Source organism: Hakea prostrata, chromosome 4 (assembly GCF_041222555.1).
Source record: "Hakea prostrata isolate BN-2017 chromosome 4, UWA_Hpros_2, whole genome shotgun sequence".
NCBI lineage: Eukaryota > Viridiplantae > Streptophyta > Magnoliopsida > Proteales > Proteaceae > Hakea > Hakea prostrata.
Window position 1 is genome coordinate 3,923,516 of NC_142603.1, and position 26,153 is coordinate 3,949,668.

At 38.6% G+C, this 26,153-nt stretch overlaps 3 protein-coding genes and 1 pseudogene across 4 annotated transcripts; 2 read left to right on the plus strand and 2 right to left on the minus strand.

The window, feature by feature from the left end:
- Positions 1–386: 386 nt before the first annotated feature.
- Positions 387–13,850, minus strand: LOC149017165 (TIP41-like family protein). Its single transcript, XM_089151492.1, has 8 exons — positions 13,544–13,850; positions 10,569–10,754; positions 6,572–6,662; positions 4,978–5,094; positions 4,816–4,875; positions 4,664–4,705; positions 4,343–4,471; positions 387–3,711 (listed from the first exon to the last, which is right to left on the minus strand). Exons 1-8 carry the CDS (start codon positions 13,675–13,677, stop codon positions 3,601–3,603), a joined length of 870 nt encoding a protein of 289 aa, XP_089007618.1. The 5' UTR covers positions 13,678–13,850; the 3' UTR covers positions 387–3,600.
- Positions 1,337–1,813, plus strand: LOC149017166 (zinc finger protein 7-like). The gene has a single exon (XM_089152897.1). The coding sequence runs from the start codon at positions 1,337–1,339 to the stop codon at positions 1,811–1,813; it is 477 nt and encodes a 158-aa protein (XP_089009023.1).
- A 1,961-nt stretch (positions 13,851–15,811) lies between the features above and the next one.
- LOC149017167 (putative cyclin-A3-1) lies at positions 15,812–18,678 on the minus strand. 2 transcript variants are annotated; one of them, XM_089154132.1, is made up of 8 exons: positions 18,148–18,678; positions 17,614–17,846; positions 17,422–17,497; positions 17,256–17,332; positions 16,976–17,009; positions 16,738–16,887; positions 16,518–16,652; positions 15,812–16,425 (listed from the first exon to the last, which is right to left on the minus strand). In XM_089154132.1, exons 1-8 carry the CDS (start codon positions 18,457–18,459, stop codon positions 16,360–16,362), a joined length of 1,083 nt encoding a protein of 360 aa, XP_089010258.1. In that variant the 5' UTR covers positions 18,460–18,678; the 3' UTR covers positions 15,812–16,359. The 2 variants fall into 2 exon arrangements, with proteins under 2 accessions (XP_089010258.1, XP_089010257.1); XM_089154131.1 differs by having other exon boundaries at positions 15,812–16,428.
- Positions 18,679–21,615: 2,937 nt separating this feature from the next.
- LOC149017168 (floral homeotic protein APETALA 2-like) lies at positions 21,616–24,035 on the plus strand (annotated as a pseudogene).
- Positions 24,036–26,153: the final 2,118 nt, after the last annotated feature.

Consider the following 26,153-nt stretch of genomic DNA (forward strand, 5'->3'; position numbering starts at 1 on the left):
CAAGATTCTCAACTCGATGCTGCCACTGCTCTGTAACAGAGGCATCCAGGCCAATGAATGACACAAGTTTTCCTTTCAAACTTGGACCCATCAATCTAACAAATCAACTATCTTTAATCACAAAGAAGCTTCAGGATGACGGCTCCTTTAAACACCATTACCATAAACCATCACCTAAGCGGAGCAAATAAGCAGTGGGGTAACCGAGCAGCTCCCACGAATAAGCACAAGTTGTTCTCGATCCACTTCTATTCATTGCCCACTACTTGTTTCAGGAACAGCAGGAAGTTCAACTTAAGACAACACATGGATAATATTGTTGTCCCTCAAGCAATAAATTAAGTAACCACTTCTCTACCCACCTTTTATCACCATTATTGGAATTGCTCTAGCCCTACCAGCCCCAGCTCACCTCAGGATATGTAATGGAAATCCATCTTGAGAGGGTAAACTTGACATCTTCACGCGCTTACACACATTGGCATTCACAACATACTCTCAGTCGATTACATTGTTGGAACACCCAAAAGCTCTTTAGGCTCACAGCAAAAACATATGGTAATTAACTTGATACTTCCAGGCAGATTATCTCCAAATTTGTGTTTCTGGTGCGTCACAACTCACATCTTCAGCTCTTAGCTGTGAACCAAATCCTTGTCTAGATTTGCCTGGTTATTGGTGGGGGTGGGGAATCCAATGTGTGTCATCTGTAAGCTAACTTGAGCTTTGTACCATTCAGAAACACTGTATTTGAGATCTGACCCAGTCAAGCATCCACTCCTGTATTTGAAGGCAGTAACAGCATTCACTTGCAAGTAGTGAATATGAACCACTAGATTAGAAGTTTTCTGTTATCAAAATTCTTGCTGTACTATAAACCTTGTATTATTAGTTACTCCAAAGAGAACAATGTAAAGTTGGTGTGATCTGAGAGCAAAAGAGAAGAAAAAGATAAGGATTCATAACCTTGACAATGGGTGACAGTAAGAGATGACATAAGCACTGTCCCTGGAGCTGCATCAAATAATCAATGGGTGGGGCTACTGGATAGAAATGAGTATCATTCTTCTTTCCTCAATTTAAAAAAAAAAAAAAAGAAAAAAAAGAGAGAATAGAATCCATTGCCACTTCCTATCCATTATGACATCGCTTTCTTCTCCATTTATTATCCTTCTGATCCACTCTTCTTTTAAGCACAGCCAACCCCATCTTAGGGAAGGCTCCATCTCATCAATTTCCTTGGCCTCTATAACCAACAAGGTGGTGCTGAAATGATCTTCCAGGGGGAGGAAAGGATGAAACAACACAAACATTGGCATGCAACAAGAAAGTCAACATGAGAAAGGGTGCCAATGATGACGGAGCAGTAGCTGCAGATAACTTGGGGGAGTGGTTATCTTTAAGCCTTGGCAGAAATGATCTCCCAATGGCTGTGGAATCCAACTCCCCATCAAAACCTGCTTCCAGCAGGGTCTTCTCCTGCAACTTCTGCATGAGAACGTTATTCAGTTCCCAAGCCTTAGGTGGTCACCAGAATGCACACAAGAGGGAACAAGGAGCAACAAGAAGGCTTCACTCCCAGAGGGACTTGCCAATGATGGGTTTGCCTCTCTCTGCAATGGTCCAAACAGGAGGTGTTCAACCCCACTCACTTGAGCACACGCCAAGCACAGAAGGAACAAGGATGGCATTGCTACCATTTAAGCCAGGAGGCGCAATTGATTTGCGGTGGCCAGAAAATTTTCACATAAACTCCCAACTGCCCAACTGGCTATCACAGCTACTTAAGCTTGGCTTGGATCTTCGACTCTGATCATAGACCATATATCACACAATGATCTGGGTTCCTCTCATGTCCACTATACTTTTGAGATCTTGCAGTTGTTCATCGATCAACCACATAAGCTTGCCAACTTTATTAGAAATGAACCAGACAAACTGAAACTTCAAAACATTTGTAATGAGCCTTATCCATGATAGGGAGTTTACCTAATGTATTCACATTGTGCAACAAAAAACATGAAGTACATTGTGCTTTCAGTTCTTCAGCTTCGCCTAAATTTAATTTCCGTCTATTTTCACTTCATTCATACAGTATACTATGATTATTGATCAACAACGATGCGGCATTGCAGCATCATTTGTAAAACCTAAATTTTGTCCACATAACTTAAATAGTCTGACATAAAATCTGGGGATTCAATTTTGAGGGTGGTGGTTGGGTATAGAACCATCCCTCCTACCACACAATGAGTCTGACAACCCACTGAACCTACCAGGGAAAAAAAATTGAAAACAGAATACCTTCCATTCCCTAAGAATTTTCAACATAATCAAGTACAAACTGCTTGCTTCAGAACTTGAATGCTTTCAGTTTCCAGATAAGACAAATACAAGTTTATCAGTAAACAACCATATCCTATATTTTGTTCGCGCTCTGCGCCCGATCTCGATGCCATAAATTGTAGATTAATGGCAGTCATAGCAACAGTGAACACAAGTCCAACAAGCTATGTAGATCTTCTTAACAAAAATTTAGCTTAATATACAATTCACACACCAGAATGCTAACAGCTACAAAATACACTCCATAAAGTTTACTGGTAACCAAGATCAAATCCTATAATAGTTATCCAGATATGATGCTGTCCAATGGGTCAGTATAGATCCCTCCTGGCCATTGGGTTTTTGTTTTACATTATAATTTATTAAAGTCAATGGTCATGAACAGTACATTAAGAAAATAACTAATTCTACTAGGTGTAGCTAACATCCACAAATCTCTTCAATCTCCTGCAAATGTGCTGAGATGTTACAGTTCCTTCTCATTAGCTAAATGACACTGGTGTTTCCCTAAACCAGGAGAATGACATCACTTAATTTGAAGCCATTTGTTGAAAGACTGTTCAGTCAAAGAGGGAAAGACAGAGCACCATTTTGAGTTTTACTCTTCTTTTTCCTCGTCTGAATAGGCTGTTTGAGGCATGTGGGAAAAGGAATAACAGTTTTTGTAAACAGAGCTTTGGACAAGAATTAACACAGATAAAATTTCCTTCTTTTCTCGGAGAGGTTAAGGGTTTTGGGGCAGTAATCAAATGTTTCTAGGTGTCAATTGAAAAGCTAAGAACAAAACTGAGACATTAACCAACCACGTGGATTGAAAATTCTGGAGGCTAAAAAATTCTTCCGTTAGTAGGAGAAGTTCATTCTACTAATGCTATGTCCTGGACTGAAGGAATATGGAGGTCAAGATCTTGTTTCTCAACTGGTATATTGAATGAACATATTATTCCATCAAGCACCTCTTTTGCCTAATAAAAGGATTTGTAAAGGCAAGTAAATAACAGTTCTGTTTTTCTTACCCATGAAAACGGAAATTCTCGACTTCTCATTATCTAGTAAAAGAAAACAAACGCTCTGGCTATGGCCAGAAATACAAAATAAACCAAGTAGGTAATGATTGCCCTTTTGTATGAATCTTAAGTAAATTTCAGGAAATGGATACTCATTTGTTACATAAGCACAAGCATGCCAAGACTCAAGCCAGCACGAAGATAAAACACATCTTCTTCCATGACAAAGTAGCCTTCTGAGAAAAAGTTACAAAGTACCGGAAAGTTCCAACTTCTGGGTCTTGTGCATGATGACAGGAAGCCTCTTACTGATGAGATTTGGATCACTATATGATGCAGAATCAGAAGGAAATCCTTTCTGCACCAATTGAAAAGTATATCAATTTAAATAACCAAAAGCACAACCTAGAAAATATTTAGTAGGCCAAATTTTTTTGTTTTCTTGTTGGTTAATTACAATATACTAGAGGGAAAAAGCTACGAGAAAAATCGTGGAACAAAACTCCAGTAGGTATAACAAACATCTAGTAGACTAGTTGATGATTGCCAATGGATGCAGTATGGAAATTCATTAATGTGATCTAACATGATGGTACTTCTGGTGCTCATTTGCCTTTGAACTGCCCATCAACAAGGCTTTATTGAAGTATGAAGATCTGAAGAGTAGATTTTTTTTCAAATAGGTGAAGAGTCTCCATCTTGCACACTGCACGTGAAATGTTTTCTAAATCCTGTGTGTGTGCTCTAACTATGCACTGGAATTCTTCAGGAAAACCAGTGGAGCCTTGCTATTCCTTTTCCAACAAGCACATAAGATGAACAGATGATCCAGTAGCAAAGTAACTCCTCTACCCAAGACCAATAGAGAAACTCATACAAGCTTCCAGTTACCCAACAAGAAAAGGTATGTACTAAAAGCAGAACCCTATTTAGCACAGCTACATCACAAGTGCATGAAAAGAAAATTAAGAGGGTGATTATTAACTCACCATTGACAGTTCTTGAAATGTGGCTTCCCTCCAGCAACTCTCTCGGAGAATTGTAGGCGTGGCACCATTTCTGAAGGAGCAATACATTCGAGTATCCCTTAACCTCATAAGCACCCCATCAACCCTAAGCTATAAAAAGAACCAAAGATTTATCTTTTATCAAAGTGAGAAATGTACGAAAAGTAACACGCTACAACTTGGCTTTCCTTTATAAATATATGTAAGAACCTAACAAGAATGCTTAGGTCTTTAATGGTGAAAAATGCTCTCTCTAATGAAATTGACCAATCCTAACAAAGGAAATAAGGGAGATTGACTCACCCAGAAGCGAAGTAGAAGAAACCAACTAGTTGGCATAACTCTCTACAACATTGAAAAGCACCATGTTATATGATCTGATCATCATTCAAATATAGTTCTGGAAAGCCAATTAGAAGCAGACCAGACATGTGATCAGAAGTCTGGAAAATTACCACTTTCACAGTTAAGAGTGAGACTCCGTTATCAGCCAATTCATCTTCATATAAGACCACCTGCTAAGTTAAAATAAATATGATGTTACATGACAGAGCCATATAAGTTCAGCATTTTAAAATACATGCTTCTACAGTCTTAGCTTTAACCAAGGTGCACACCTCATCAAAGAATAGAATGGGATCTTTTGACTGCAGTGCAACCAGATCAATTTGCTCCTCACAATCTTCCCAGTGCAAACTCTCACTGCTCTCCTCTAAATTTTTCCCTGTTCCATCCTGCTCATAAAGTGATCAATAACAACAATGACAACAAAAACAGATACAACAAAACAAGATAATAATGAATATGATTGGTAACATCAGCTGAGTGATATGTTTCATAACCAAGCCACCTGAGCTTCCTAATGTCATCAATGGTTGGGGTCATACTACCAGAACAACTTTGATTAATAATTCCAAGTAACTGCTTGTTTGAGAGTGAGAGTTTTTACTTTTCTCTCTGTCTTTCTTTCACATGTCAATGTTGTAGACCATGCCTTTAATGGGAGCTTTTATGAAAAAAGCTACAGAAAGCCTAATGGCAAGGAATTATCAGGATGCCTTTCCCAGTATTGTGAAGATCCACTGGAGGATCTAAAACTGCATAGGAACATATCACACAGGGCAACCTTTATTACAAACAAGCACCCTGTTGTCACCATGGTACCTTGTGTCGGCGATTTTTCGCCATGTCGGGGGGCGACACGAAACCCCCCAGCGACACCAAAGTTACATTAAGTCGGCGATATATCGCTGACGGTCAAGATTTTGCCCATAAATCGGCGATATTGCATAAAAAGAGAGGAATTGGGTGGGTTTTGGGCGGAAAGAGACTGGGTTGCAAAGAGAAGAAGAAAAAAGAAAGTCGTTTCTGCTACTGCTGCAGTGCTGCTACTCTTGGGTCGGACTACGGTAGAACTGTAGAAGGCGTTGCCCTTCTGTCGCCTAGCGGTGGAATTGGTTAGCATGAGGAGGCCATTGGGTTCGATCTTTGCTGTGCCTTCCACGGTTCCACCTGCATATCAGCAATTCTAAGTAAAACTGTAAAACCCATTTCTTCGGTTTCCCATTTCTTCTCCTGTAAAACCGAGAGGAACTGAAGAAGCTAAGAACTAAGAAGACGATGGCATTAAAAAATGAATTTTTTTTGTAAAAGTTGAAAAGTGATTTGATGGTTGTGTGTTTTGCTGCAACCATGTTGATGATATTTTGTTTTTTTTTTTATTTTATAAAATATAAATTAAAAGTAAAGGCATTTAATGCCACTGACACAGCACTCAGTATACTGCATACTGAAGTGAAAAAATTATTTTTTTATAAAATATGTTACACCTTTGAAAATAAGTCAGGCTACATGTCGCTTCATGTCGCCCGTGTCGGCCGTGTCGCCACGGTCCAACACGGCGACATGGAGCGACATGTCGGACCTTGGTTGTCACTGGCATCATAACAGGATTGCAAAAATTATAGCAATAAACAATTTACCAAACACTGTTCATTTCTTTGTACGTAGATTGTCAACTATACTAACTGCATCCTAGAATTCATTGAATTGAAACAAAAGAGAACTATGAACAATCCCAGAGCAATCAATTAAGAATAATTTTGGTTTAAGCTTAAAAGGCAAGATGAATAAATTCTATGAAACTAGTGATCCAAAGAGTACCTAGTATATAAACTAAAAAACAACTGTACGAATAGCTGAGGATCACACCTTGTTTGGGATTAGCTCAACTGTTTCACTTCCACAATATGGAGTTGTAAATGTATAATCATAGTCAAGTATCACCTGCTGAGAAGGCTTGCTGCAAATCCATGAAATAATGTGAGTTTGTTGCCCAGTACAGCTAAGGGGTTGCAGACTACTACCAGACTGAATCAATTGTATTAAGAAAAATTGATCACGAATAGATAAATGCATTTAAAGGAACTAAAGAGAATAGAGATTGTCAGACCTTGCATCCGCTCCTTCCCTTCATGAGAGGGTGATTTTTTTATAGGTCATAGGCTTCCCCAGAAGAGATTCAGGCCCTCCTAAGTTCTGAATAAAGCCTCCTAGTAGTTATATAGACCATGGGCTACTTATTTGGAGTTTATCTTGTAGCACTCAACTCCATAAGCCCCTACGTATTAGCATAGTGCATAACGCTATTAGTTTCTAACTTTAAGAGTTTAAAACAAAATAGGAGTTTGTTTTTCTTTATCGATTTTCAAATCCAAAAACAGCCTCCCTGCAAAATGGGGCTAATGTGATGCAGGATCGAAGCGCTTCAAGACCAAGTGGAAGGCCAAAATAAGCCCCTAGGTTGCTGCCCTGCAGAATAGATATTACTTTTTGGAGTTCCTAGCTTAGTTAGATGGTCAGTGGCAGAACTGTAATTCTGGCCAATTTGAGGACAATGTTAGTAACTCTTCTAATTCAGTTTTTTTGTGATAACTCATAAGGTGGCCCATGACTCAAGGTCTTAATCAACATGCAGGACTGTTTATAAAAATCTAATAGTTATACTATTTCTAATCCCTAGATAACAAATACTTACTTTTCAGTTAGAGTACAGCTTGGAGTTCAAATCAGAATTAGGACCCCAGCCTTCGTGTACAATTGTATAAATAAGTCCATCCACTCGAAGGAAGGACCCATTGATTATATGATTGGTAAAGCTTCCTCATTCAAGCATCCCCTTGTGTTTTGCTGCTGCAGCCTGGTTTTGTTCAATCTGGTCAGTGAAGGTAGAAGATTGGAAAGCTCCTAAGGTTCTAAGGTGAGATCAATCCCAGGCTCTTGCTGTGGCTGAAAGAATTGCCTGAACATCACTTCCATCTGAATCAAGCACCGACAAGGTTCTCACCCATGTGTCTGGCAGCCTACCCCATCCCCCTTTATTATTCCTCTTTTAATTTCTGTTCAGTGTCCTGTACGGTGGTACCCCTCATTCAATCCTTCTCTCCACCCTATATCAAGGAACTTCATGACTCCATCACCAACCATCCTTTTCCCTCCATATGGCATCCATCATACTCTTTGTCCTCCATTACAGCCCAAGCTACCCAGATGCAACCTATATCTATCACTTTCTTGAAAGAGAACATTAATTTTCCTCCAAAATCAGAATTCTTCATAACTTCATATTCCACCAACCAAAACTAATGAAACTAGGTGAACAAGACCTCGAAAAACTTATCCCGCATTGACCCCTTTATACCCAACATTACACTAAGCCATGTTAATCTATCTAAAACTACCCCTTAGTCCCCATCTGTCACCATCAGGATAATTTAGACCTTAATGGGCCACAATCACAAGGATCCCTCTCAGAGGCCCCCCATAGGCTGCTAACCGAATTCATTAATATCCTTCTATTGTCGATAATCAGGCCACACATATTATGGTCCTCCCCAGACACCAGAGTGACAGGAATTCCATGCATTGACTATGCCTCTTTTTTAATATTCTTCCATTGTTGATAATCAACTCTGTCCACTAGTCCAGATTCATTTGGTTTCTGATAGCCTGATTACCCCTTTCCTAGCATTTGATAAGTCGTTTTGTTTTATTTTTAGGCTACGTAAAAGTCTTCAGTTGACTCTAAATTGGCAATCAGTTCAATTAGAATATAAATTACAAGTTTGGGTACTGTTTACTTTAAGTTTTGAATGGTACTGTAGGGTTTTCTAGCATTTTTTGGCAGCCTTCATACTATGTCCTGTGTTCCATAATTCATTAATCCGGTCCAATAAACATTCAACTCCCGAGTGAATGCCGAGATACCTTGCTGACGTATCCTAAGGGTCACTCAATCAGAGGATGAGCCCATTTAAAGCCTTAGCCTCATCAAGCTAATAATTCTCCCAAATCCTTCCTGTTAAGTTCTTATTGGTTTCTCTTGTGTTCCTTAATTTAGATTCTCCTCTCTTCAAGCCCTAATACTCTGCATACAACCACCTTATATAATTCCTAAAACTAAATTCCTCCAATCAGTTTCTATCTACTTTTTTGTGTCCGCAGCAAGTCAATCTTTTTACATTGCTAAATTTGGGTTTCCTAACCCTAACCCTAGTTTTGCACAAGACAACCTCATAGTGACTGATTTTGGCTGATGGTGGTCCCAATTGACTAAAAAGATACAGTTAGGCATTCAAATCATATGAGGTAGACCAAACACGGTTATAGCAGTTATGAGCAAGGAAAGGATAAAAACTAAACATCGACGGATACAAAAGGAAAAGAACTAAACATCGATGGATACAATGATCAGTAATAGTGGACAGCCTCAAATCTAGCCTGAACTAGGGAAGACCAAAAGGAGGGGGAGAACCATGCACTTCCCAGGGAGGGATAGTTTGTTCTACAATAAAGGATGTCCTCAATTAGATGTGTCACATAAGGTTCTTGGGCAACTCAGTCCGAGAAAAGACTGACGACTTTGCAAGTCACCCAGTCAACTGCCACAGTGCCACCTCTATTGCCCATGCCATTGTAGAGGTCCAAGCACCTTGCTAATCAGGAATAGAATGGAAGCCCAGGGTTTAATGGAATCATTGAAGTGCCAATCTGGAAAGCTTTGGTTCAGTATTTGCCGTTTAAAATGCTACATTTTGCAACAGAATGACATGAATTGGCACAGCATGGTGATCCTCCTTTTTATTTATTTATTTTAAATTTAATGATAAAAAAGTAAAAATAACATACAACAATGAGAAAAAGAAAAAAGCCAAGGCCTACACAAATGAAAGGACAAAGAGATTTAAGTTAAGCAATAGGCAGCTCTCCCCCTAGAGGCCCCTCCTCTAATAGACATATCGGTCACTGAATCAGCCCATCTGTTCCGACCACAGTAGAGAGGAACTTCCTTGAGCTAGAAATGGTCTAGCTTGGACCCTACTTCATCCACCTTCGCATGTCAACTCTAATTGGCCACTGGAATTTCTCCACTCTTAGAAATGCCAATCTCCAAACTACTACTGGCTTCAGATACGCTGAAACCATGAGTGCTCTGTCAATTAGACCATGAAAGAGCATAGGATTCCGCATTCACTCTCCAAGTACCCACCATCCCCAGCTCGAACAGAGTTATCAACTGTACCACCATCATTATCTAATTCTGCAATATGCAATGGGTGAAGTGCATTGATGCTGAATTTTAAAGAGTTAAAAAGCCACATGGTAAAAACCACCACTGACTATTGCATCAAAAAGTCATTTATGGAGCAACTGAATGGGGCTCCTTCCAGTACGATAACCAAATGAATTTGTGAACGTTTGTATATATCCATGAGTTTATAATGATTCCTTCGTATCTACTATCTAAAAGATTCAAAATAACTCAGTTTCCGAACAAGCCAAAATCCTATCTTTTGGCCCTCCTAGACCCTACTAAATGCGGAAGCCTTATGCACTGCGTATGGCCTTCTAAAGTTTATTTTCTAGGATCACCTTCATCAAAACCAACTCGGTCCTCCCTTCCCCCCCCCCCCCCCAACAAAAAACAAAAAAAAAAAAAGAAATGAAGAGAGGGAAAAAAAAAACACTTTGCTCTAGTTTTCCTACTATGAACACTGCACGATTCTTTTCTTTTCTTTTCTTCTTTTTCTGTTTTTCTTTTTCCAAGAAAGGGGGATTAAAAAAGACCCATCTATGCTGTCTAAAATAAGGAGATTTTCATTTTCAAGGTCAGGGAAGTGGGGAATGGGGACTCACTGATCAACTGTACCTTCTGAATTTCCATTTTGCAGCTGCAGGGACTTCAACTGGAGGTAAAGCTTCGTGTTTCCACCCAGTAAGAGCATCAAATGCATTGAAATGAATTTTAGTTCCAGTACTTGTGTGTAGAAGAACTAACAAACTCTCTCCAAAAACCATCTCTGGTAAGTGTGATGTCTGAAGCTTTTCCTCCCACCTGCGGGTCCATTAAAAACGAAGGATTAGTTTACGGCAGGAAGAAAATGAAAAGAAAGATTTATCCATAGACCTCAAATGCAACATAGCATTGACCAAAGAAAACCAAACCAACATAACAAACATGTTTTGAACAAACTCTAGAAGGCCCCATGTCTCACAAATACCTGTTCCTGTCATCACAACTATACATTTTATATTTTATGTGATTAGTAAACTTCTAAGTGCATATCACGTATAGCCATATATGAGGGTGTGAAAAAAAATCTCAGACAGAGGAGGGGAGTGATATATCTCATATATACGGCATGGCAATTAAATTTTACTAAAAAAGGTAATTAATTAGTTTTCAGATTTGTGTACAAAATTACTAACATAATACTCTGTCAATAGAGCTCTAAACATCCCAAGTCATACTCCTAGGTGACCATTAGTTATAAGGTTGTTGGATGCAGTATTAAAGCAAATAATATTTCAAACTATAACGTGAAGTAGTGAATTAAAGTGAAATAAAATGAAGATGTTTATTAAAAATGATAATCACGTGAGGCGTTTTAAGATTACTTCATTTCTCTTTTATTTTTTTTCCTAGTGATTTAGAACTACTTTGTTAATACATTATGCATTTTTTTTTTGGAAACACATCATGCATGTTTGAGGATAATAAATAGCCAAACAAAATCCACATGGATAATCAGAATGTTTGTGGCTATTTTCTCTGGTTATTATGTACTTAGTTATAGTTTAGCACAATGATTTTCAATTTATCTTTATTTGAAGAATATGTTTGATATACTGGCGGCAATGGAAATACTATATAATAAATTTTTATTTCTAGCTTCATGACAATATGAACTAAATTAGACTATTTATTTTTAATGAGTTGAATGATCATCCAAATCCTTAAATTAAAATTTCATATATTTCAATGCACATATTAGGTCGTTCTTGACATTTCTTTTTAATATGAACTACAATTCTGAAGTATTGTTATGTTAGAATTAGTTAAATAAAGTTACAATTTTGCAACAGTGGAGTAAAGGTGTATTAGAATTGTTGTCGTAATAGGTTAATATGATAAGAGGACTTTTTAGTGCTTATTGATATTCTAATTTTGATTAGAAAATAAGATATTCTTTTTCTCTTCCATAGTATTGTGCAAGTAACTTATCCTATCTCCTATTATTAAGCAGGGGAGAGAATATCTAATTAATTAAATAAAACACAATACTAAGAAATGGAAAAATATTTAGGTATTACAAAGATTAATTAACATAGAAGAAAGGAAATGATCATCAAGTAATTATGTATTAGTGAAAATGGGGTTCCAATTAATTTATTATTATTATTATATAATCAAACAAATATTAGAGTTTTGGGCATTATTTATTATTGTATGCAAATCGAATGATTAAGGACTTTTAAGGAAATAAAAATGTAGCCATTTCTCTTAAGTCCATGCTTTTATAATAGCAATGTGATTGAAATGAATCATGTTTCTGATGAGGAAGAAACTGGAACAGCAACACAGGATTAGAGAAGAAAGCAATGGAAATTCTTAGTATATGTTAGGACAAAATGAATTCACCTAATAGAATGAAAGTTGTGACTTTGAAAACTGTTATGTGGATACTACCAGTTCCGTGAAATATATACTTGCCAAATAAGACGAAGTATAATATAACACTATAAATTAAAGGGACTAGAAAAATGTTCTACATGACATCTTTCAACCAGTATGTGAATAAGCAGCAGAACCATATGGTACTTTATCCATTGTTAACAGACACCAGCTATCTTAAAAATCTTTAAAGGCAGAAGATGCTCCCATTTCACTCCAACCAAATACTGCACGAGTTTGACAACAGTGAAGTAATCCATATAGGAAAAAATATGCATAAATGACAACATGAAAAAATTTCTGCTAACTTTTCTTATTGTAGTATCAAACACCCATTTAGGAGTAGCGGCATGTACCAACCAACCAGATTTTCATCAAAATATTAAGTCACATTTCCTCATGTTCTATGGACTATGGAGACGAATAAAGCCTCCTAAAGAGAAAAATCATTGATGTTCTCTTTAAACCATGAATGAAAGAGAAACAGGGCCCAATAGCTCCAATTTAGTTTCGAATAAGAGTTAATTTGGTGGAAATGGTAAAATAGAAAAACATATATGTTTCATGCCTCAGTGACTCCATCGATGCACCAGTAGTCTACATCGGAATTTCAACCTCCCCATTTCCCCAGCAAGGAGGGGGTGGGGGGAAGTGCTCTTCAGAAGTCATAATGGTTGCATTTTATTGTTAAGTAAAGCATCAGAAAATAAAATCATTACTTTGACTAGAGACTACTACACAACTTCTGAACTTTCTGATGTTCTTTTCAGAAACTGCGCCCTTAGGGAGGGCATTAGACGCGAAATTGAGAAAGAGAAAGGGGGGAAAGAAAGAAAGAAAAAAAATGTTCTAAACAAGCCAAAATAAAACGTTATATATACGGCCAAGACTTCACCATCCAACACACCAAGAGTGCTGTAACGGATTGAGTTTAAACAATCTTCTGCTCAAGTGAAGGCATGGGATGCATAGGATAGGAAGTAGAAACTAATGAAAAAGAGTTAAACTCCAATATATGCCGACAGAAGTAAGATGAAGCAGCCTCATTCTTCCAATTTTAGTGTTGTGTTTAAGGTAAGCATCCGATACATGTAATTTAACAGAAAACAAACCCTAATCCGGTGAAGTGAACTAAATTAAGGATAATAAAAAGAGAAGTAAAACTTTACAGTGGAAGGGCAACGGAGTTGAGAATGGGTCGCTTGCGTGTCTCGATCTCCCAACCATGGATTTTCACTCCGTGTCGTCCCTCGGGTAGAAGCTCCGCTCCGGCAGCCTTCAACTCATTCTCATCCACCTCCATAACCTTCTCCTGTATCGAGAATCTCAAAACTCCGGCGGGCGTCCCAGTTTAATGTTTCCTTTTCCTTCTCCACGATTTTCTTTGGCCTTTCCTTCTAGTGGTTTGGCTACGAGCTTGAATGCAATGGACAAAATTCTTCTTCTTATTTTCTTTTCCTGGCTACCAAACGCAGCTGGCGGAAGGATTTAAAAGGGTACTTTTGTAATAAAGTCCAAACAACCGAAGAAATGAAGAATTGAAATATATAGGGAACGAAAAAAATTTCCTCATAATTTCAACCCTTGGACTAATTTTACAAGGGTAAAAACAAGAGGGTCACCCAAAGTGCTGGAGAACCGTAGATCTCGTATCGGATGATTAATATTTATTTTCACTATATTTCTGACCAGGACCGGCATCTATCACAAGAACAATATTTTATGGTTAGCAAGGATCCTGGTGTGAAATCTGGGATCATGATGAGGTAGGTATACAGTATACTATCGTCTTCAAAGACTTCCAACCTTATGTATAAGTAACAACATTGTACCCATCCCAGTAACAGACAGCACTATTCTTGTGAAAATTGATTTTCTTGGTGAGATAATCTATCTCGAGATTTACAGGTGTTTCTGTTTAACTTCCAATTGAAGCTGAAAGAACAGCAAGAGGGTATCTCCTAGATCCATGCACTGGATACAACAGGTCACTCTACTTTTCTCGAAACAGTGAGGGCCCTTCAGCCTAGGGAATGAGCTAACCCATTAACATCCTTAAAAAATGAAAGGAAATATGCAGTCTTCAAACTCCTCTCTTGGGTGTTTGATGTCCTCAACAATGGTTGAAGTCCAAAAGATCACAACCAATGTTCCCCTTGTGCCGATAGCAAGAGAGTATGGATAGATCATGCACCATTCAAGCCTAGCCCAGCCTAGCCCACCTTTAAGATCATGCTCCATTCAAGGTGCATCGCATTGAATTTTCTTTCTTTGTCTATCACTTTTCACTTGCTCTTCCACCTCTTGATCAAAGCAGGGATAGAGTTGCCAATGCTTGTGCACATGAGTGCCATAAAAAAGTTGTGATCTTGGGCATAGTCTTACTATTCCAGATTAACTTCCAAACCTTTAACTTCACTTTGTCCCATTTGTGGTCTTTAGAGGATGAGGCAGCAACTCTATTAACACTTTCCCTGCAAATTGTAAGAAAAGGGTTTAACTAGAATTTCTGCTTGAGGAGCCCATCCCATGCACGCCAAACCTTGCTCTGCCTTGTTTATGAAGCTTTGAGGTAAAATTTCGACATCGTCAGGGATTTCAGATTTAACAGGAGACCATATGAATGACAGATCTGATGCAAACATGTCAACCATAGATCTGCTTCCTACATTTATTATTGTTTTATCTTCCTTCTTCTCTCTTTTTATTTCTTTACCATTAGAGCAATAAATTTCATTGTGGGTTCAGCTCATAAAACCCAAGACGGCAAGGAGTCGAAGAGGTCTTAAGGTGAGGATTCTTGGTCATCCTTATCTGGGAAATACTGAGGTGTGAGTGCTGAACTGAACTCATTAAATTGTTGACTAACAGATTGTAGAACATCATATGGATAGCTTTGTGTTCCTTCGGAGGGAGGGGGTCGGGGTAGCATTGAGAGACTCACTTTGAGACCATGTTATCGGGTTTCTATTCCCCTTGCAAAAGATATCTTATATGTTCTACAAAAAGTCAAGAACCATTACTCAAAACAACTTTTTGCAAGTGAGTTTAGAGGGGGACAGGCCACCGGCGGCTCCGCCGCTTCCCAAACCTCGCCCAAACGAAGAAGTGGAGGCCCCCTTCCCCCCGGCAAGTGTTCCCGAGGAAGGGGGGGAGCTTGAAGCACCAGCCCACAACCAACCCAATGAGGGGATGACTTCTTGCTTTAGAAGCTTTCTTAGCTGTTTATAAGCCAAGGGCAATCCATTACTATTATAGGACTAGTGCACTTAGTCGACCTTCTCTTGTTAGAAGGACTCAGTGAACGTCTTTAGCTCCCCCCCCCTCCCGCTCCTATTGAAAGCTCATTAATTCATTCTTTAAGAAACACCCCCCCCCTCCAACAAACAAAAAACACCATTTTCAAACCCCTGTCATCCTGCTTTCAAATAACTATTTCTGAAAACAAACTCTCCAGATATGGAATGAAAAAAGTTACAAAGCTTGGACAGATTAATATAATCAAGTGGACAAATAGTTGCTAACAAGTGTGCATAGTAGACTTAATACATGACTCACAAGATTGTGCAAAAAGGGTTTCTTTTATGTTTGAAGTTCTGTGTCATGATCAGAAAAAATCCCAAGCTTCCAGATGCACAATCATCCATTAGCATTCTAGGAAATAGAGTTAAAAGATCATATTGGACTAGATAGTATTTAAGGTGTACACATGACCACCTCTTTACAACAAGGTATTTGTTAGATTGCACCCTGGTAAGAAAAGCCAGCACAATAATCATACATGACAATTCAAGGACATGAACATGAACTTTTCAGCATCAGCTTCCACAGATGCCAGCACTTCAAAGTTCAAACTAATCAGACGCAGGATGCCTTCCATCAAAAGGAGTAATCACCAACATTTCATCCTATTGGAAGCTTCCACTCCTAAAAATTAAAGAGTGAACCCTATACATCAAAACCCGCAACTACTAGAACCCTTATTTCAAGCATCATCAAAGTAAGCCGCTGGAATCTCTTGAGGGGGAGACAAAGTTTCCACACACTTGAACTGCTATAGGAGAAAAACTGAATCAGGTTACTATTTTAGAAAGATGCACGCACTACCATCAGCTAATTAAAAACAAAATAAAGACCACCAACCTTATACTGCTTGTATTTATCTCGTACAGCTACTAAAGAGCTACATCTCCTATTTAGTTGCAAATCGTGTAATACAAGGACACAATCCCTTAAGTCTGATGGTCTATAGCCAGTACAATGCTGCAGAGTTGGATTCTGTAAAAATATCAAATGTCACTCAAATCTCTTTAGAAAAAACAAGCATGATTACTAGTCATAAGCACATGATAAAAGGGCTTACCCACGGATGCAATTCTGGTTTCCTTGTGAATATTGAAAGAAAAACAATTGAAGCTGCAATCATCGATGGCAAGAACCGGACACAAGCATAATCCAACAAACTAAGCTCTCCAAGGTAACAGCCAAGAAATTCCAATTCCAAATTGGGTGTCTGGAAGAAAAAAAATCACAACCATTAGTGAAAAAAGCTTTAAAATAACAATAAGAACTCCAGAAAATACAATGCCATAAGGGCTTACTTTCTCATCATCTTGAGCAGCTTTCGTAAATTTTCTGAAGGCAAAATTAATAAAACCACAGTTAGTTCAACCAGTCATCCAAGATTAACAGCATCAGATAACAGTAAGAAAATGGTCAAAAACCACGGACTTCAGGACCCTGATAATGACACCTTTACTAGTAGCAAAATCATGGTGATTTACTGGCATGCATCAATGCCAAAAAAACAGAGGGCATTACATGTTGAGCATTCAATAATTGCAAATAATAAAAAGTGAAACAAAGAAAATAAATTCTTACCTGAGAAAAGTCTTTAAGGTGGGATTTCCCATCTCAAAGTTCAAAAATTTGAGAACATCTGACTCCATCTTGACGACCTAAAAACATTATCCCAAGAATTAGTCACATGTTTCCAGTGGATTTCAATAAAAAAGAGAACCAGAAAATACAAATACGAATCAATCACCTCTTCTTTCTTATAAGTATTGTCAGTTATGTAACAAAAATCTTCTACATGTGGAGGACTAATCTCTTCATACTTTCTGCAACACCATTCAAAAAAATACAAAATTAGCAAAGAAGATTCGACAGAGAAAATCAAACGTATAAGTAGTCAGGGAAAAAGAATCAACATAAAGGTGAAGCTTTAGGCCCTTACGAGGCGATAAGCATGCAGGAAATGCCTAGAAGTTGCAGCTTTTGCCTGTTGATGGCATGAGAAGATAGAAATCTGTCAATGTAGGAGATAGTGAGGTAAAGGGTATCAGAGACAAGCTTGTATTCCTCTGAAACCTCAACCAGCCAATCTACCAGAATGCCTCGCATGTTAGCTGTAACATCCTTCTGAATTTTCTCAATGAAATCAGGTATCGGTCTCCTTTTCTCCTCCATCTAGAAAAGAACTAACATTTCAGATCACTCAGGGAAAAAAAAAATAAGAATAATATTTGACCGCAAACCGAAAGGGTCAAAAATCAAAGTCTTAAACCCAATTTTTTGAGTTAAAATTAACTCACGGATTCATAGCCAAAATCCTTATCAGAAATCATGGAAGTTTGAGGATCCAGAAAATCCTCATTTCAACGAGGAAATTGCAGAACCCACTTGCCAGAGTCAGAAAAAATATATATATCTTGGAAAGACCAGATGTGAAACCAAGTAAGTGAAAAAAAAACCCCGACCTAATACCCACCTCCATGGAGCGAAGGTACTCGAAGATCTCAGACGCATAAGGCCCGCACATCTGAGGATCAGAAGCATCTGCATCCTTTTCCAGCATGGGAGGCTTCACTACCTTCTTCTTCGGCCTGTATTTGGCCTTCTTAGATTCAAGAACCCCAGTCGCATTTGGGATAGCATTGAACTGCGAGTTTTGGAGCTCTCCCAACACCACTCGCTTCTTCGTAGCAGGAAGTTGAGGAGGCTGCGATCCTAGAATGGAAGAAGACGCGACCCTCTTCTTCCCAGCACGGGTAACCCTCCTACAGTTCTCTTTGTCGTCCATATTTGTCAAACACGATAAAGTCTGGAAGTGGATATTAGGGTTTGACAAGATGGGAACGGAGGGAGAAAGAGTTTGAGCGGAGATGGACGAGTCAGGTGAGAGATCCTGGGAAGCTTTGTAGTGAATGGCAAAGTGTACTCGAAAATGTTTGGGAAATCTGAAAGAGTGCGCGAGAGAGATTGAGAGGGAATCAGTGGAGGGAGAGAGAAAGTTGCAGACATGCCGCCATTATTTTCGAAATTTCGAAACTAGTAATTTCACTAATTTGAGCTTGTGAAATATGAGGACATTTTGGTCTTTTCAATTTAGGTACGGTTGGGTTGTTTTTTCATTTATTTTTTCCCCGAAATGACAGTGGGTTTTGCTTCTGTTTTTCCTTTCAAAATTTCAAAATTCATTTGGAAATTTTGATTTTGAGACAGTAAAGTTTTCCCGGGCGTCGACTGGAGCGGCGCCTTTTCGTCAAGACAAAAACCAAATGCACACCATCCCAATGACCTGGGACCTGGGTGAAGGACCTGGGTGAATGGAATTTCTATCCTCCCATTACACTTTGCAGAGTGAAGTGGTAACACTTTGGAAGAGGGTTAGAGTGAGTTCGGAAATTTATCAAGTCCATTTCCTCGTCAGAAATGGACCTGATATTGGTCCGTGTGGGTACTGCATCAGCTCAAGAACCAATTACCAATATGATCAAGGTGTGAAATATCAGTGAATTTTTTTCGTTGTGCCCCTTGGAACTACTGGTGAAATTTGACGAAATCTCGCCCTGTTTCAGTAAGATTTCGACTTCCAGTTTCTAGGGACATTTTATGTCATTTTTTGCCAAAATTTGATGTTTAGTTTAATTTCAAGGCAACAAACACACTGGAAGTATTATTTTGACTCAAACATCACCTAAAACTAATGTTCTTGATCAACACATACCTAGTAGATGTTTAGCTATCAAATTTCTATCGTTTAGTGAGCATACCTAGTCGTCTTTGTGGTCCAATTTAAGTTTCATTTTGCATTTGGCTCCACTTTCTCTCTCTTTCTTCATCTTCATGCTTTTCCTCTTCTTCTCCAACTGCTCGTCTTTGTTTCCTCTTCTCATAGGTCTATATAGAAGCGTCCGCAGCAGCTCTCCTGGCTATCTCACAAGTGGATTCGGCCTTGTAGACCTTGTATTCGTTTTGAGATGTTGCAGAGATAGGGCTTTGAAGCTTCAACCTGCAAATCTAATTTTCCAAATTTTTTTTTATTGTTTTTTATTTTTGTAGATTGAATAAAAGAAATAAAATTCTTTAAAAGAAAAAAATTAAAACAAATAAAAAAGGGTATTTTCGTCACAAAAATTACTAAACTAACAGTTTCTGTTAAGTTTGTCCTTATTTAACATTTTTTGAAACCACAGGGGATCCATATGCAAAAGAAAACTTAAGTGTATGTGTCCTTGTATTCATTGATTTCATATGGTATAATACTTCAACTTAATTATTTATAAAACACCATGATGTTTCCCGTAAGGCAAATTGCCCCACAACCATGGGTTACTAGCCAAACTGTTGAGCACGGGATCGATAGAACTTTTCGGCCCAGAGCGTCTGTAAAATTGTTAGACCCTTGGAACAAATACACATTTGCATCGGTCTATAGAATCAACTAGCCTTAGAACCTCCTCCTATCATTGAGAAACTTAACCACTAATAGATTATCGGAATGGGCTTTAACGCACATAAATCCAGATTGTAATTAAAGCCTCCAAAATACCTGCATGCAAACTCTGAGCTTCACCAAGTTCATCAATCAAGCATCATAATTTCAATAAATAATAAAATACCTAAAAAAAAGCTATCCTTGACTTTTCAATCCAAGCTTTTCACAAATTTAATTGAGTCACTGACTAAAATACAACAAATCTATACACTGAGCAACGGTCATCCAAGTTGAGGCCATCAAGAAGAAAGACGGGACGTGGGGCCCACTGATTCCACCGACTTTTACAGTGGGTCAATGGAATCATGGAACTACGCAGCAATTGTCCTACCCTAGTTTTTATCATTTTCTTCTATTATTCTTTTTTCCTTTTTCCTTTTTCGGATAGCCCACTGCCCACAGTGCCCTTCGCCGCCCTTTATTCCTCTCAGTCAACCCCTTCAGGCTTTGATGGCTGATGAAAATCATGAAATATGAAGCCCTACACCTACACTTACACCTACATCAATAATGTACTAAATGACAATATACAGGATCTTCTGACAGATCAAAGAAATTGGAATACTTTTTCGATTTGGTTAACGTGGGAGGGATTGCTACGTAGGAAAGAGATTGTGTTTTTTTTTTTTTAACCTCTATTCAAACCTCCTCTCCTACGGATTTTTATTTGCAGCAGCATTGCTGCTTGCAGTTCACGGTGGGGATTACGCCAACTATATAGAAACCGATCCAACGGCTCTTAATAAATTAATAAGGATACATATGCAAATATGATTTTCTAGTTTTACATTAAAGTCCTTGATATTTAATAAATTCACAAAATAAAACCCCTAGTTTTACCTGATTGTAAACCATCCAGATCTGCGCTCCTTATTCTCTAATCTTTCACTCTCTTATCTCTCTCTATTTTTCCCACAGCCGTTTGATTAAATTTGGAGTATGTGGCAAAATCCTCACCGCGAACAACAGCCTGCAGCTGCTGCCGCAAATGAAAATCCCCTACTCCTACACTTTCATTTTTTGCTTAAATCTTTTAACGACAGGAGGGAGACTCAAAGACTAACTAGTAAAGTCTGAGAGAGATGCCGAGAATAATAAGTAAAGCAAAAGGGTTAATGGGGAAAGAGAAAGAGAGGGGGGAGGGGAGAGAGAGAGTGTGTGTTCGTGTATGAGATGGATGCTGCTGCCTATATATTGAGGTACTCTCATATTAAATTATATCCCACAACGACTGGCCTGATCGGAGGAGTGAAGGGATGTTTGAGGGTTACTCAACTGATGGAGATGATGAAAAGGGAAAAGGGATTGACTGTTCTTCAAAGACTGAACAGGTCGTGACACTGCGATTTTTTCCTAGGGAGGAACCGGAAATGAGACGGATGCTGCTGCCTATATATTGAGGTACTCTCATATTAAATTATATCCCACAACGACTGGCCTGATCGGAGGAGTGAAGGGATGTTTGAGGGTTACTCAACTGATGGAGATGATGAAAAGGGAAAAGGGATTGACTGTTCAAAGACTGAACAGGTCGTGACACTGCAATTTTTTCCTAGGGAGGAACCGGAAATGGAAATAACCCCCGCCGAGGTTTCGCAGCCAATGAAGAAGAGTCGCCGGGGGCCTAGGTCTCGATGCTCCCAGTATTGTGGTGTCACTATTAACACGAACAGTGGCCGTTGGGAGTCTCAAATATGGTTCTACTTCTTTCTCCCTTTCTTTGCCTTCAACCAAAATTATTCATTTGTTTCTTATTTAGCTCCCTTTGTTCTTGAATTGCAGGGACAGTCGAAAACAAGATTATCAGGGATGGTCGAAAACAAGTTTATCTAGATCTAGAATCGTACATTCGATCAATCCGTCGAAGCCGTCTCCGTTCTCCTGGCACGTATCCTCTCCTTTCTGGATCTTCGCACACTTCTGGTGATGATCCACCTAACTTGGCTCTGATACCACTTGTTATGGATAATGGATGCACAACCACGAACGGAAAAGAACACAAGCAAAGCACACAAGTGGTATTAGAACCAAGTTATCCGAACTTGTGATACCTATCCTAATCCCAAGTTCGGATAACTTGGTTCTGATACCACTTGTGTGCTTTGTTTGCCTTTTTCTCCGTTCGTGGTTGTGCATTCATTATCTCTAACAGGTATATGGGTAATAGAATCATCATTTTGAGAAATTTGTTTCTTGATTATTCCCTTATTTCTTTAGTTACTGATATGGAACATGTTCTTTGGTTCTAAATAGATTTGACACTGCTAATGCATCTGCTTGGTAAACTCTGCTACTTTCTCTGTGTCTACCGATTTGGGTTTTCTCGTTCTCCTTCTAAAGATCAATTCAAATTTCTTTTTACAGTGCCTATGACAGAGCAGCGATCAAGTTTCGGGGAGTTGGAGCATATATAAATTTCAGTATTGAAGATTATGAAGAAGATATGAAACACGTATGTGTTTGTTTCCATGAAATGGAGAGAGAATGGGAAAGATACACGCTTATCGCCAAATCGGCGCTTATCTTCTCTGTTTTAGCTTTTTATTAATGCTTGTTTTATTAATTAAATATTCCTTTTGGTCCCCCAACATTAACCAAACACTATCGGTGGCTCGTTATAAAAAGTTAAATATGGGTTTTTGCGAGTCCGGTTTTTGCAACCTACGAAGTACGAATACGAAGCTCTACAGACTTAATCAACTAAAATAGCAAAAAAAATAAATAAAATGAAAAGCTTTCGTCTTTGATCGTATGGGTTTATTGCCTTCGATGGATCTTGATGAAGTAGCTTTTAATTGTTATTGATTTGTGATATGGGGTGTGACAGATGAAAATTTTAACGAAGGAAGAGTTAGTACATGTACTTCGCCGCCAAAGCACCAGGTATCCGAGAGGAAGTTCGGAATTCAAAGGTGTTACCTTGCACAAATGTGGAAGATGGGAGGCTCGAATGAGCCATTTATTGGGAAAAAGGTAACTGAAAACCAAATTCATTTGCAAAACCTTAGTGCTCTAGAACTGGAAATTCTAATTCTCTGTCTAATCTCAATCACTTGCAGGTATGTGTATCTGGGTCTATTCGATACAGAGGTTGAAGCAGCCAGGTAAGTTCCTGATGATTTTAGCTTCTGGTTCAGTTCCTTTTTGGTTTTCAAGGGTTTTAGTGTTTACTGTGAACACTGTAATCTTTAACAGGGCTTACGACAAAGCTGAAATCAAGTGCAATGGGAAAAAAACTGTGACTAACTTCGATTCTAGCATTTACGAGAACGAGCTCAATTTGTCAGGTATCTCCTATTATGTAACGCAATATTGGTCATTTCCATGTCTGATTTTGAAATTATTTCGTTTTCCTTTTTAAAAATTTGGACATTTGAATCTAGGCAATGATGCCAAGCTCAACCTTGATTTGAGCTTGGGCAACCCAGCCTCCAAAAGAGATGCTGTTGAATCGAGAGATGACAATCGACCAAGCACCACCATGGATTATCAATCCTCTTCTTCGCCAGTGGCATTTGAACCAAATTGTGGAACTTGCAACTAGGGTTTCAGGCACCCCCAGGTGACCTTCACCAACTTTTCAACTTGAAATGAATTTATTTAAAGAAAAGTATGAAATTTTACTCTCGATTAGAGTAGGCTAACAATTACAAGCTGGTTTGGATGAGCAGGCGATGAGTCACGACGGTTTTCTTAGAAAAGATAGGAGCAACGAAGGAGAGGGTTATCGGCTACTTAGCCACACTCGCATTCAATCCCCGGCTGTCTCCTTTTTCAAGCCCAATGAGTTGTAGCGAAATGAGGAAGCTTCAGCGTTTCACGTCATGCAACATCACCATCATCCACTAAATTATCAAGTGGGTGTGATTGACTTTTGATCGATGAATTAGTTTGTGTTGTTCCATTGGCCTAAAATGAAGGTGTTGTTTTGTGTTGTTCCATTGGCCTAAAATGAAGGTGTTGTTATTGTTGGCAACTTAAGTGGGTTTTGATATGGTACAGCAACACACAAAAAGGTTCCGAGAGAAAGAATCCAATTCAAATAAAGAAAATTCAAGAATCCCGTTTTTGAGGGTCTCTGTCCAGTTTTGGTCAACCTCTTCATCGGATGGTCATCCAGTGTCCGATTGAGCCGATTTTTGGAGGAGAGCTTCACGACTTCTTGATCTTCAAATCCAACGGTGGGATTGTTCATTGGAGATCTCTAAGTTAGTCCGATTGGTACGTCAAAACACTCATTGTTTAAGTCAGATAGGAACTCTGAGTTTGACTCAAACTCTGAGTCCAGTTTTGATCAACCTCTTCATCGGATGGTCATCCAGTGTCCGATTGAGCTGATTTTTGGAGGAGAGCTTCACGACTTCTTGATCTTCAAATTCAACGGTGGGATTGTTCATTGGAGATCTCGAAGTTAGTCCGATTTGTACGTTAAAACACTCATTGTTTAAGTCAGATAGGAACTCTGAGTTTGATTCAAACTCTGAGTTAAATTAATCTATAAAAGGAGAGCAAAAGAGGTGGACGTTTTGAGGAGCTTGGGAATAGCGTGGAGGTCGAACCAGAAGACGTTGGTTGGCTATGGAGATCTGAAGCTTGGGAATAAGAAGTCTTTTGTTTTGCTGAACAAGAAAGAAAGTGAAAGAGAAGAAAAAAAAGAAGCAGAGAAGAAAAGAAGGGAACATGATTGTATGGCTTTTTTAAAGAGAGAAAACTGAAAAAGATTGAAAAGAAAAAAAAAAAGAGTTGGAGAAAAAGAGAAACAAGTATTGTTACCATGCATCTTACACAAGTTGAGGTAACCCGTATTCACAAGTGATTGTCTATTATTTTCTAGGTTATATTTAGTGATGAAGAATCTAGCTCATGAATGTAATTTGGGGAACTTGAATTATTGGTTTACATTGTGACCTAGCAAGTTGGAGCTTGTCTAGGGGGTTGGGGTTGGTGCCCTTGTCTGAATTGCATTTTAGACTAAAGGGCAGGATTGGTGTTCCTGGAACGTGTAGATCAAAATATCTAAGAGTGTATTGAGTAATATACGAAACCCTAGGTTGGGTATTATTCCGTGGATGTAGGCAATTTGGCGGAATCACGTAAACTCTGGTGCATTGCGTTTTTGTTTATTTTTCTTTGTTGCACATATTGGAGTGCCTTGATTGCAGAGTGGTGGTACACTGTCTGGTAGACCCAACCACATTGTGATGAATTTTTGAAGACACTGATTCACCCCCCCTCTCAGGGTCAATCTGGGAATAATTGTTTGGTTTCTATTGGAAATCATTATATGGGCTGCAAGTATAAGATTATATAATTGATGAAATAGAACTTATCTGATTCGGAGAGATATCCATGTCTTTGTTGTAGTTGAAGAAGAAATAAGTAACATCACTATGCATCCGTATGTCATCGAGGAAACAATACGATAACTACAAGAAGAACTCGAACACGGTGAGTTGAGGCGTATATATCAGTACTTTTCCTTAAGGTATTTGAACGCCCCCTATAGCCCCCTATAGTGCAGACTGGGTTTGACCGTGACGTCCTCACCTCCAAGATACAACACTCCTTAGTTCCAATGGCATGCACTCCAATGGAATCTACTTGCAAAGAATGTCCGAAGATAATACTCACAAACTCATAAAAAACACTCACACCTTGATAGAAAACCAAGAGACTAATATTGATGTTAAAATTGTTAGAGTTCCTAGGGATCAACTCCTCTCTTTATATATAAGAGGAAGAGACACCTACAAAGGGTATCTCTAAAAGTTACTTCCCAGATCATGTCTTTTCCCTTAAGTCTTGTTTGTTAGCCATTCAAACAAGACTTTTCATAGACTACCCATTGGCTATTTAGGTATCTAAATAGGGAATAACATTACTTCTAACCCTTCATTGTAAACACAAAAAATATTTTGAATCTTATAATTTAAAAAGAAATTTAAAATTCCAACAGTTTCTTATATCTTTCTTTGTTCCTAATTGTGTTTATGACT